At 35.7% G+C, this 13,564-nt stretch overlaps 1 protein-coding gene across 1 annotated transcript; it reads left to right on the top strand.

Annotated features, from left to right (window-relative positions):
* The first annotated feature begins 4,338 nt into the window (after positions 1 to 4,338).
* LOC115443376 (cytochrome P450 4V2-like) lies at positions 4,339 to 5,271 on the top strand. The gene is made up of 3 exons (XM_030168753.2): positions 4,339 to 4,478; positions 4,765 to 4,916; positions 5,090 to 5,271. The coding sequence occupies exons 1-3, from the start codon at positions 4,339 to 4,341 to the stop codon at positions 5,269 to 5,271; spliced, it is 474 nt and encodes a 157-aa protein (XP_030024613.2).
* The last annotated feature ends 8,293 nt before the right edge of the window (positions 5,272 to 13,564 follow it).

Below are 13,564 nucleotides of genomic sequence, written 5' to 3'. Positions count from 1 at the left end.
TATTGTGTATTTTAATATCTCAAATAATATTGCACCCCTACGCGATTATTCCATACAAAAAATTAATAGAGCTTTCTTAAACTAACCATGATTGGTGCCTTTACCTTAAACCGTTTGCAGCAGCAAAAAAGTTTATTCTGATTGTAATTTTTTGCTTTCAATCTTAAGATTCAGATGGCGGTTAAGATTCGTTAATTGAAACCGATAGTTATAATTACCTACCGCATCCGCCTCTTCACCGCCAAAAATATATTGCTTTACAAAAAGGTGAAGAAATGTTTTGTAATTACTTACTAAAGAATAAGATATGCCTCGACTTTTCGCAAATTTCCGATTTGATTAGTTATGTTGTAACATAATGTAAGTATTATGTATTGTTTTTCAATATATTATGTAAGTATAAATGCCTATCATTAGTTTTCCGTAAAGCATGTAACGAAGCAACACAATATTGTCGGTGTTGTGTCTATGTGTGTTGTACGCGGTCTGGACGTGGTATCTTCGGAATTCTAGTTCGCCTGACAGGCCGCCATACCTTCGCGGAATATTTCCCGTCATAGGGAATGCATTAATTTTGCTCGAAGGACATAATGGTAAACACATTGCATAAGTTTACTCCACTCAAGCTTCATATCTTTAAGTTTTCTATACCATCGTGGCAAAAGAAACTCCACTGCATCTGCTTGTAATGCACTGGCGTCAAGATAGAGCATCGATGGACGCAATTAGCACTCCCTGGTCGACATAATTAAGCCGTATGATCGACTGTACTGCCCTCGAAACGTATAGGGCACATTATCCTGTGACATCCGATTTATTACTATTTTTATAATATTAATGTACGTAGATATTTTGTTATAGAAATTATAACACGGAACATAATAGAGAGTAATCGAAAAGTTGCCGTACATATAGCATATATATAAGCGTGAGGATCTTTCCCATCGCCAGAGGAGACGAAGGAGTCGCCGGGTGGGCGACTGACCAACGTCTCCCGCCCTGTGGACTGGGGGCGTTTAGAGAATTCCACTACGTTATCCCCGGCCTGTCGTAAGAGGCGACTAATAGGGGCTATTTCGACAAGGAGCTGTCCACCAATAATGGTGTACGTGCCTTTTCATTGTGGTGACCCCCGGGATGGACGAGCGCGTGGAATCTAGGACACATGCTATCGTTAACGCTGAGAGCGCCATTCGGTTGCTCGGGGGCTTCTGAATCGAATGGTGGTAATGATAACGCATTCCCCCTCCCAAAAAATAAACTTGCCATCGACTTTATAAGTATATTATATTTACATGCGACTAAAGTTAACAACTCAAAGGTTTAAGTGTTTTCTAACCGGCACAATGACCCTTTTCAGTTGTTTTCATAACGTATTTAAAACTTAATCGTTATCTAGAATAGAGAACAATTAAAATTCTTTTCCTGACTGAAATAAATTTGCGTATCGGATAAGAATAAAAGGCATGATCTCATTCGCTAGGCACTGAAAATAATTAAGTTTATTTTTTAGCATTATTTCGCCACGTGATATATCCAGAGACTATAAAGAAGGGCGGAATTATTTGCGGATCATTGGGCTTTCACAGATATTATAGTAAGTTGATGCACTTCATATCATGCTGTAAACTGCTAACACGTTTAGTCTTTTTCTTCATCCATCTCTATTCATTGTATTTTATGAACGGTCGCTCAACATCAAATCTTTTTGACGGGTATAATCTCAGGCAAATTCTGTTGCCGCGACACGTGCGCTATTATTGCAAAGCGTACAATGAAAGCGTGCATGAATTAATTCTCCTTTCACGTAATTTCGCAACTATATTTAATTTGTATAGTGCTAAGCGAGATTTTCCATGTTTAAATTGAATGCTAATTTATGCAACACTGCTTCACGACCCGCACTCACGAGTGTGGACCTGGAGTAAGAAATTACAGCCCTCCCCCGAGCATACGGTCTGGAGCTTTAGTTCCATACTTTTACGGCTCGCCGCATTATCTCTTAGTGTCGGTGCAAATATAATGTGTACTTCAAGAGGAATTGCACGGAATGAGTTTTATAAAGACATTTTCATTATGAAATAAATTAAACAATATCTACATTGTAAAAAAAAAATTAACATCTAAAGTCAACTTGTTAAAAGTGTTGTAGGAATCTTATGTCCATTTTTTTTTAAATGTATCAAACATCTCGAATAGATAGCTTCCAAAATTAATGTTAACGCGCCGTTTGGCTGAGGGAAGCGACTTAATATATTTTTTAAAATATTTTACAGTAATAACCAATCCTCAAGACGCATTGACCGCGGCGAACAGTTGCCTTCAAAAACATTTCGGTTACGAATGGGGAAGCGATGGCTGGGAAACTCTTTAATAATGTCTACAGGTATGCTTACTTATAGAAAGACGTAAGAGTATTGCTAAAGAAAAAATATATTAAAAAACAATATAAGTGAATTGGTTTCATCCTTTTGCCTATTTTTTAATATTTTAAATTGCATTATACATAGATTTAGATATTTTTTTAATTGAAGTTTTCTCAATATATCACATTCGTGTTTCAGGTGCAACTTAGAAAAGTCAACGCAGAATGATTGCACCAGCATTCAGTTTGCCAATACTGCACGGATACCTTGGAGTGTTTAACACTGAAGCAAGAGAATTGGTACAAATATTGTACACTCGAACTGATACCACGCTAAGCATTCTACCGTACATTAAAGATGTTATTTTTAAAATAATTTCTAGTAAGTATAAATTAATAATAACTATGTCGCATATTGTATTGCATATTATTTTTAATTTTATAATATTTTGTTGCTAACTTCTGCTCGCGGCTTCACCCGCGTGAAAGTTGAATGAATAGAAAGTAGAACTGGAATAGAAAGTAGCCTATTCACTTCCCAGGGACTCCTAGCTATCGCCATACCAAATTTCATCGAAATTCGTTCTGTAATTTTTGAGTTTACCGCGTTTAGACAGGTATACAGAAGCGGCGGGGGATTTTGTTAAAAAATATATTTTAAAAATTCCGTTATATAAAACGAAACAAACGTTTACGCCACGCATGCAACGGAAGTTCTCAAAAGAAATAAAGTTTCCCCGTCTTAGCAACCTTTTTTATTGATGCCCGGGTCCTAATGGCCATAGCATGATGTTATATAGCCTATAGCCTTCCTCGATAAACGGGCTATCCAACATAGTGGCTCCGGAGACAAACTCTTCAGCTTTATATATTACTATTAATTGTATTTGATCCTTAGTAAGCACTTAAGTGTATTAGAAATGCAAAATGCCTACAACATAATGTATAAAATTTCAGAGACAGTGTTCGGAATTGACGAACTGGATGATAAAGAATTAATAAAACAATACATGAAAGCCACAGACACAATTTTAAGCAGCTTAGTTGATAGATTTCACAAGATTTTTCAAGTTTCATGTAGCTTAGTCTATAAATATAGGGTAGATGGGGTATAGATAGTAGATACCTACCTTATCTTTAGAAATAGAGTTGTGATTTTAAGACAGTTCCTAATTATCATAAATAATTTGGTAATTGTTAATAGGTTTTCGTCCTTAAAAATAAAACGGGTCAGTGAAAAAAAATTCTTTTCATAAGTATCTAAATAAAAAAGCAGAAAATATATAAACCCTGAAAAAGAGGATTGATGCTTTCGGCTGTTGCTCGCGACTTCGCCCCCGCGAAAACATTTTGCCGCTATAAAAGTCCATAAAACACTAGCTATTCCTAACGCGCGCCGGGCCATCTCTATACCACCAGCACCGTACGCCAGTTAATTAACTACTTCTTTTTATACTTCGATAAAAATTACTGAAAAGTCATTTTATCTTTAAACAATTAGACTAAATCTATTTAATCAGTTGTTCCATCAATAATTAGATTTATTTTTCTAAGAGGTATTCAATACACGTTTGTATTCCTCTTCATAAGACCATCTATGTTCATTCATCAAAATTAATTATAATATTTAAAAAAGTATGTGAGTGCGTGTAATTCTAAATATGGTAAATAATTTTCGAGGCCTCTATACCACATTTCTTTTAACATTAGCTGGTACCAAATATAACGCAGTTCTTTTAAAATAATGTTACTCATACCATTCGTCGAGGTCAATATGTTAACTTATTATTGTAATTGTACACTCATTAACAAAACTATTCGTATTTCGTAAGAATTCTGTACTGAAGGTTAAAAAAACAAAATTGTATTTGTATACAGATTATTAATGAGAAACGCGCTGGTTTGAAGGCCTCTAAGTCTACGATTCATGACTCCACGAATTCCAATTGCTACTAGAACTTTCAGAGAACAATATGTTGACATATTATAAAGAAATTAAAGAGGAGGTAGACACCTTCATAGTAGCGGGATACGACACGTGCTCGCTAGTCTTAACTAACACACTTATGTGTTTAGGAACCTATCCAGAGGCCCAGGAACGAGTGCATGAAGAGTAAGTTTAATGATCAGTTTGTGGATATAAAAAAAGGCTAAGTTTAAGATTTTTCCCGCTTTGCTATGAAGTGAAATGGACTGATAATATTTTCAACTCCTCTGTTTCTTTCTATTTCATTGGCTAAAACAAGGTTAGTACACCCAGAGACTCGCCAAGCTTCACAACTAGGTGTCATCAAATGTGTAACTGTCGAACCTGGCTTACAGCAGTTGTAGTGGTGTGAGAGCGGATAGAGTCGTATTAAAAGCTATATATAAATGGTAATAAAATTGTATATTGACAGTATACAAACCGTCTTTGGAGATACGGACAGAGATGTTGAGAAGGAGGACTTGTCACAGTTGCTATATTCAGAGGCTGTTATAAAAGAGACTCTGAGATTGTATCCACCCGGTGATTTTTTATTGAGATACTGCGATAAAGAAGTTCAGCTAAGTAAGTACTTATCAGTTTATCCGATTAGACAAGAAAAGTGTTCAATAGTATCGGAAATTAAAACTGTATGAATAAAAAAAGTACATTAATCACCTTAGAAATCCGTAATTCAAATGATATAGAAAATATAGATATATTTTGTACGTTTGTAAAATCATTGTTTTATTTTACAGGTAATTACAGAATGCCAGCTAACATACATTTAATTGTAAACACGTATGGTATGAATCAAGACCCTGTGTGGGGACCGGACGCGGTACATTTCCGACCTGATCGATGGTTGGTTCTTAAGCCTGAACAAAGTAACGCCTTCGGATCCTTCAGCATCGGAAAACGAATATGTCCAGGTGAATGAGTGTCATAACATTATATGAAGTGTAGACAGAGGTGCACTCGGTCTCCACACCGAATGCATGACCATGCACGGGGGGACATTTTTGGCGGCCTTAGGCACACAAGTTAGTGTGTATATGACATAGCATCAGGAGTAGACAGAGTATCAGAGTAGAGTGTTATCATATCCACATTTCGACAATAATGTTAGATCCCATGTAATGATCTATTTCCAATAACCAATAATGATATAGCCGATTTGCAGAACGAACGCGAGACATCAGTCGTCCCGCCAATAACTTCGCCACCGACCTACTCACAAAAAAGAGAAGGTTCTCAATTCATGTGTTTGTATTTTTATAAAATTGATTGGTAAAATAACAAAAGTTTTTGTTTTTTTTTTAAATGTATCGTCTTCAACCGGTTTAACCGACTAATAAGATTAATCTGAAACCTTGCGGCAGGATCCAATCTCAGGGAAATCGAATTGGATTTACTCTACACATAAATCAAACTCTCGACTCTTTAGTCCACGGACCATATTATTACATTTGCTAATTAAACCAAGGAGGGTTTACTACCTCGAATTAAAAACTCGGACCAAGAAATACACTTACGTCATTATTATACATCATGACGCTCTATAGCTCTTGCTCTAGACAATTTAAACTACCGACTTTCAATTAATTATGTCGTTTCCAAAGACACGAAAACTGCACAAAAGGCATGCTTCATTTACACGCGTGCTGAGACTTGGCAAACGTCTACAAGCACCAAGCCTTTACAAACGTTTGGATGCTATTTACATGAGTTTGCGAGTGTGTTAGTGTGTTCCGGACAGGCAAACTGCGCAGATAAATAAGGCAGACGTAGACGTTGAAGTTGTACTGTCGTCTATTACGTTTGACTTGACATATTTTTATTCAGAACGTGATCAAAGATCAAAGATGTGATCTACGTGTTTCTCATAAGTCAAACCTTAAGTCATACTGTGTATCGGAAACAAACCCATATTAATAAATATCTGAACGGTGAATCTCATCACCATCCAAAACAGTTAGCTACCGTGGGCAAATCTTTGTTTCAGAGAGCACAAGGAATCTGTAACGAGAAACACCTGGCCGCTGAGCTGCAACATGTCAAGCAAGTATTGCGAGACAACAAGCTCCAAATTTCACGCCGCCGTCACAGAAACCGAGTGAAACCAGCCACAGTTGAACGTGTTCCGGTTGTATTATCATATGTAAGATGAGTCACCGACAAGATTGGTTACATCCTGAAGCGTACTTCCATAAAAACATATTTTAAGCCGCCTAAGAAGATTAGTCAATTTTTACCACCTGTCCAGTGTCATATACCTCTACAAGAACCTGGAGTATACAAAATAGATTGCAACTGTGGCCTCTCTTATATCTTGCAAACAAAAAGAAATGTAGGGACTCGCGTAAAAGAACATATAGCTGACGTGAAACACCGACGCTCGACGAAATCTGCAGCCGCTGAACACTCGGAAGGAGGCGCCAATCATTATCTGCGACTAGATAAGCCACAATTTCTCGCCAAAGAACGCCGATTCCTGCCCAGAATAATTCGCGAGGCTATTGAAATTTAAAAAAATCCTAATTTCAATAGGGAAGATGGCCGGAAGCTTGCACAAGCCTGGGATACAGTCCTACATTTAATTAAATCGGAGTCCAAAAGACCGGCTGCCAGACTTCCAGACACTGTGAGCTCATTCTGCGTAGATCGGACCACCAACAGCAAAAATTTTAAAAAAGTTGTATAATTGTAAAATGTAGGTAGATATTGTAACTTTGACTTTACGGATGAACAACACCTCAGTCCTCCCCGTGACCATGAAGGTTGCAAAGTCTTCGAAACGTCGGGAGAAAAATAAAATACAAAAAACCGCGATAGAATCCGAAAATTAGTTTAATTTCAATGTCTAACATTCGCGTAAACATAAGAAATCATTATTCAAAGTGTATGTTGTAGTATAGCATTTAGTTCAAATTTATTTGCCTTACAATAGAGTTGAAAGTCCAATTATATTAGCAGACAGTCATTTACATTTAAAAATTTTGTATATATTTTCATATCGTCAGCAATAAGAAGGATATTTTTAGTCACTTTCTGCAAATTAGACCCGTTAAAATATTTATTTAAATGAATTAATGTGAGTTATTTCCTTTGGGTTGTCAGTTTATGAAATTAACATTTCTTAAAAAAATATTTTTATTTTTACTACACGGTAAATCAATATTTGGGTGAATATTTGAACATGTGCATATTACGTGGCTCTAAGTAAATAACTACCTAGACAAATATTATTCAATTTTTATTTTTTATTTTTCCTAAAGCTTGGTTCCTGGGCTATATGTGCATGTGGAAAACATATCCGTATTGTAATAAATAGAAAAGCTATGCTCAAAAACATGCCTTAAATCTAATTACCATCCGTGTCAATATCCAAATTTTAGCAACCTATGTGTGAAAAGTAGTAAAAACCTTTTGAAGATCGTATTTTTTTAAACTATTCAGATAATAGAATACATACTCTACAAGCTACCAAAATTACAAACTATAAAGACCACTTTAATATTATTTTTAACCACTTCGAAATTTGTCCCAACACATTGTTCTACCTACCATTTGTTGAAATAGGCATAGTGTTAAAACTTAAACGGAACGTGTCGGTGCCTGTTTGGTTTATTCTGCGGCTAGAGCTGAGTTTCCTCTCGCGATTCAAGCAGATTACACATCAAGTATTGATTATATGGCAGCTGCAGCTCGTATTTATCGTCGAAAAAAAGCGTTTGTCACAATTTTTTCTCATTTCCGTTTGAGCTTGCTGTGGTAAGTCTGTGTCGCTTATTTACAATTTGGATTAACTATAATTATCGTCATAAAAAAACTGTCCTGTTTTATGGTTTCATAAATTATAAAGTAGTATAAAGAATGTTTTATAAAATAAAATGTAGCAAAAACTACTTACCGTCGTGCGTCGTTATAAGTACCGTGTTTACTGTTTGAATTTTGGTAAAATTGTAATTAGTATTGCGTAAAGTTGAAGTAAACAAAAAAGTATTATTATCGTATTTTATACTTTGTTTATATAAACTTAAGACAATAAACGTTATTTGATCCCTAAAAAGTAAATAATAGTATAAAGAGTTATGCAATTAATGGTGTAATAATTTCTTATATTAGGAGAGTTCACTAATCGTTTTTTTTATTATTTTATTAGCTTTGAATGCAGAAACGAGCCCTCCATTCGCTTGATGGTAAGCGATACGACAGCCTATAAACAGCAGAAACACCATCCAACACCTTCAATTACAAAGTATAGTTTGGTATTCCACTGCGCTCGCTATCCTGAGACAAGAGATGTTAAGTCTTAGTATGTCCAGCAGTTACACTAGCTACAATGTCCTACAAACCCAAACACAACAGTGACTACACACTGCTGCTTCGCGGCAGAAATAGACATTGCAGTGGTACCTAACTAGGCGGACTCTCACATATGAGAGACCTACCACCAGTCAATAGAAGTTTTAGATAAAATGAAGGTAGCTCTCTTGAGTGTCTATTTCTGCTGCCAGGAAACAGTGTGCATGCACTGTTGTGTGTCGGTTCGAAGAAAATTGTAAACAATGTAATTACAGGGCATCTTGAGACTTAACGCCTTATGATTTCTCAGGATGACAACCGCAGTGAAGTACCACACAGTACGTTGTAATTTAAAATTCCAGGTAGACTTGCTACTGTTTATGGGTGATCGTATCGCTTACCATCTCAATGTTTTTGAGTTAAAAGATGCCTTGGAATAAAAAAATCTAATGAAGAAGTATAAGCAAAAGCCTTGAGAATTGTGCTTAGAAGTCATCATCATCATCATATCAGCACAGGAAGTCCACTGCTGAACATAGGCCTCCCCCAAGGATCTCCACGTCGACCTGTTGGAAGCGGCCTGCATCCAGCGACTTCCTGCGACCCTAGCCAGGTCGTCCGTCCACCTTGCAGGCGGGCGTCCGACCTTTCGTTTGCCTGTACGTGGCCTCCACTCTAGAACCTTTCGACCCCAACGGTCATCGGTTCTTCGAGCTATGTGTCCGGCCCACTGCCACTTCAACTTGCTAATCCTATGGGCTATGTCGGTAACCTTTGTTCTCCTACGGATCTCCTCATTTCTGATTCGATCTCGTAGGGAAATACCGAGCATAGCCCTCTCCATAGCTCGTTGAGTGACCTTGAGCCTCCTAATGAGGCCCACAGTGAGAAGCCACGTCTCGGTGCCGTATGTTATCACTTGTAACACGCAACTATCGAAGACTTTCGATTTAAGGCACTGAGGTATGACGAGACGTGACTGGACGAGAAGACGTTGCGAAGTTAGACGTGCTTAGAAGTAGATACGCAAAAATTAATGCTGATCCAAAATTATACGCCCAGGAAAAACAGAAAGAAAAACAACGATAAAAAACGAAGAGCGCAGAAAGAAATATTATCAGCTTAAGAATTAACACCAAGAGCTAGAAGACTGCAAAGAAAGAAATGTTGAAAAGATTTTAGATCTATCGGAATTGTTATATGAAAAATAAAATCAACTAAAAATCATATTTTGAACTACTCGCATGTAAATGTATTTTTTAATTAAGGTTATGAGATAAATTGATAAATTATAACATAGGAAATTAAAAGATATTTAAACTTGAATTAGAATCAGATTCATAATATTTTTGAACAACAGGACATCCGGGGTCTTCTGACAGATTGTCTAGCACAAGTGTTTCACTAACCCAACTCATCAATAATAGTTTCTTTATTCATAGTATTAGTAGATTCATTTTTGCTATCACATTGTAATTTTCCGACATATTTAGTATGTCAATTCATTTCCAAACATCCAAAGCAACTAGCCCCTCTGAATATCAGGTGGTCCGTTGACATTCGACATATTGTACCTATGATTTTAGCATTATTTCCTTGAAGAATTAAGTCAAGATAATGTTTAACACATTTTTATAAGGGATTTTCTCATTTCTGTTGACTTTAAAATATAATATTATTGTAATAATTAAACAATACTGTTATTTTGTTAGATGTATTTATTTTGCTGACCTAACTTTGTTAATTATTAAGAGCAAAATCGGTTAATCATGTTGCGTCACAATTATTATATATTATAATGGTGGCAATGAGTAGATATGTTTGTTTTCAATCTTTGTATATTAGAGACTTATATATATATTTTTTTTAATAATAATAAGTTTATTCAGTAACAATACAGTAATAACAACAGTATATATATAATCATAAATATAATATATTATATGATTTTAATGGTATTTATTTATTTACTTATTACCTACTATAATTGCCATTTAGCAAATATTAATTACCATTTTTCAAATACTAATTACCATATGTGTCATTTCTCATTGCCATTCGAGAACATTTTTCAAATCCAAATTTCGACCTGAATATTACAGATTACAATATTACAGACTGAGCCATTTATATAGTATATAAGTACGATAAACTTTACATAAAATCGATAAAGATCGCGATTAGGAGCAATATTTGAATTTAATTTATGAACACCGAATATGTCTATGTTCAAATATTCACCCATTTACTGTGTAGTAATGGTACGACGGTTAAGACTACAAATACATTTTTTAGAACTAGATTTAAAAAGTAAATATTTTGTTTCTAATCAATTATTTTTTGTATATGAACATAATAAGGTATTTGACTTTTTTTTTTATAACTTTTGTAAAATATGTACGTCGTATAAATTCTAAAACAAAAGAAATCATTGAAATGTGATGAAAAATCCACAAGTTATAAGCCATTGAAATTTACAATAGTAATAGGGGTGAGTATCAAAAAACATAAGAGACAAAATACTTGCATGTGACTTCAGTGGGCATAACGATGGGGTAGAAAGAAAGAGATAGAGCGATATCCCCACTACACGCCTACTCCTGCACGTAGAAATATTTGAAATTTGAATTAATCCCTCATTTCTGATCGAATTTTATGGCTGGTTTCACACAAGGATTTCTTAAGGGGTTCAGAAACCCCCGCGCACCGAAGAACCCTCTTGGCGTCAACGGCAGCATGAGGCGTACTGCACACTGCCATCCATCCCGGGGGTCAACCGAGGTGTGCAAAGAAGCACAAAACGCACTAGGGCGGACAGCCCCCTGCTGCCCGCCGACGACCCCCATCGTGCCCCTATTAGTCGCCTCTTACGACAGGCGCGGGATACCGTGGCGGAATTCTGCAAACGCCCCCATTCCATAGGGCGGGCGCTGAGATAACTGCTCTAACTGCGGAAAGTATCCTGGACATTCACAGATTATTCAATGTCTGGTCTGACACCTGTGTTGTTCGGCCCAAATCCTTCATCCTACGTAACAGCTGAGTGGGTTTCTCCTGAGTCTGGGTGTACACTTAGTACCATATGGCTGACAAAGACAGTTACATTTACAGTATTTAAAATTAAGAAAATAGAGCTTTAAATTTCGAACTGCCACCCGGTTAACGACAATAACGAATTCTTACGGCATTTGAGGAATACACGTACCAAATTTGAACCCTATACATTGAGCCGTTTGGGCCGTGCGTTGATGCCAACTTTTAATCCTTAACTTACCTATGTGGCAATTCAATGTTAGCTATAATTTATTATTTATTTGTGAGTAGCTAACAGGAACTGTAAAATAATGATGTCAATTAAATAAATTTATTGTCATAAATTTAAATAATTCAATCATAAATAATCGGTCTATACTTTTATACAAAAGCTGAAGAGTTTGTTTGTTTGTTTTTGAACGCGCTAATCTCAAGAACTACAGATTCGAATTGAAAAATTCTTTTAGTGTTGGTTAGCTCATTTATAGAGGCAGGCTACATAATTACGCCATGTCTAATAAGATTAGAGCATTAATGAGAAATGTTGGTTAAACGAGGAATTACTTCTTTTGAAAGTTTTCGTTGCGGACGCTGCGTAAACGTTTAAAGTTACGCAACAGTCGTGTATGACGGAATTGTTCCTCTTAAAAACTTTTAAAACAAATTTCCCCATCTGTCTGGCTGCCTGAACGGGATAAACTCAGAAACAATCCAATGGACTTTGATGAAATTAAGCATGGAGATAATTTGAGACCCTGAGAAGGACGTTGGGTTCATTTTGTCCCGGGAAAATATACAGCGGGACTTTTATGCCGGAAAACTATTTCACGCGCGCAGCGCCGCGAGCAAAAGCTAATTCAAATGACAAATAACTTTGCGACGTACATAGTAAAAACAAAAACAAATTATGTTCTGTACGCTGTGGAATATTACTACCGGAATATACTTACCTACACGGCAAGAATTGAGTGTACTAGTAGCGCCTGTTGCCTTTCCTTACGAGGATAAAAGTAGTGAGCATGTATTAATAAAAAGTATAGCGGCCGTATTATTGCACGTCCCTTTGCTAAGGGACTTACTCTACCAATGTAAAGGGATTAGGTTAGTTGTACACAACAGAGCTTGTTTATTGGTAAAGCACTATGTACCTACAAATATTTCGCCGGATTTAATAAACGAATCTAATACCTACCTAACTTCAGATTATTGGTTAGAATGAACCAATCAAAACAAGGTTACGGCGCCAGTCTTGGATATAACACCAATGACAGACACTTTTAAAAGAGTTTGCTAAAATAGCAGGATAATTCTTTCATAAATATATATTTTTTATACTATAAGGATATTAAAATAAGATTTTATCGCCTCGAGAGAATGAGTATGAAACAAATATATAAGCGTAACGCTGTTGACTTATAATAACGTAATTTTTAAAGATTTTGTAACACTGTAATGAACGTTTGTTGATTTATTTCCTGTATCTTTAATATCGAAGAAACATTATTCAACATAGCGTATTAGCTAATTTTAAAGATGACAGAATATTTAAATATTATGTCTTCTGCCAGTAATGGATAATTTGTCCAATATTAGAGTTTCGTGTATCTGATAGTTTTTTTTATAATTATGTAAAGTACATAAAATAATCTTTTATGTACTTTACTTCAAATTAATAAATTAAATAACCTTTAATGGACAATACTGTCTAAAATTGGATGTTCATAACTGGTCATTTTAAAATGTAAAGAAAAGTTTCATAATTAATAAAGAATAAGATATGCCGAGACTTTTTGCAAATTACCGATTCTATTAATTATATTGCAACATGAAGTATTGTTTTCCAATATATGTAAGTATAAAAACTATAAAGGTCATCCATTCGTTTTCCGTAA

The sequence above is a fragment of the Manduca sexta genome, chromosome 18, assembly GCF_014839805.1.
Source record: "Manduca sexta isolate Smith_Timp_Sample1 chromosome 18, JHU_Msex_v1.0, whole genome shotgun sequence".
NCBI classification, from domain to species: Eukaryota; Metazoa; Arthropoda; class Insecta; order Lepidoptera; family Sphingidae; genus Manduca; species Manduca sexta.
The sequence above is the reverse complement of the archived record's forward strand: the minus strand, read 5'-3'. Positions and strand labels throughout refer to the sequence as shown.

What these genes read in the sequence shown, in the direction of transcription:
- LOC115443376 (XM_030168753.2), top strand. Translation starts at nt 4,339, where the DNA reads ATGTTGACATATTATAAAGAAATTAAAGAGGAGGTAGACACCTTCATA. An exon ending in CAGGAACGAGTGCATGAAGA is followed by an intron (nt 4,479 to 4,764) that starts GTAAGTTTAATG and finishes GTATATTGACAG; the next exon opens with TATACAAACCGTCTTTGGAG. An exon ending in CGATAAAGAAGTTCAGCTAA is followed by an intron (nt 4,917 to 5,089) that starts GTAAGTACTTAT and finishes TTTATTTTACAG; the next exon opens with GTAATTACAGAATGCCAGCT.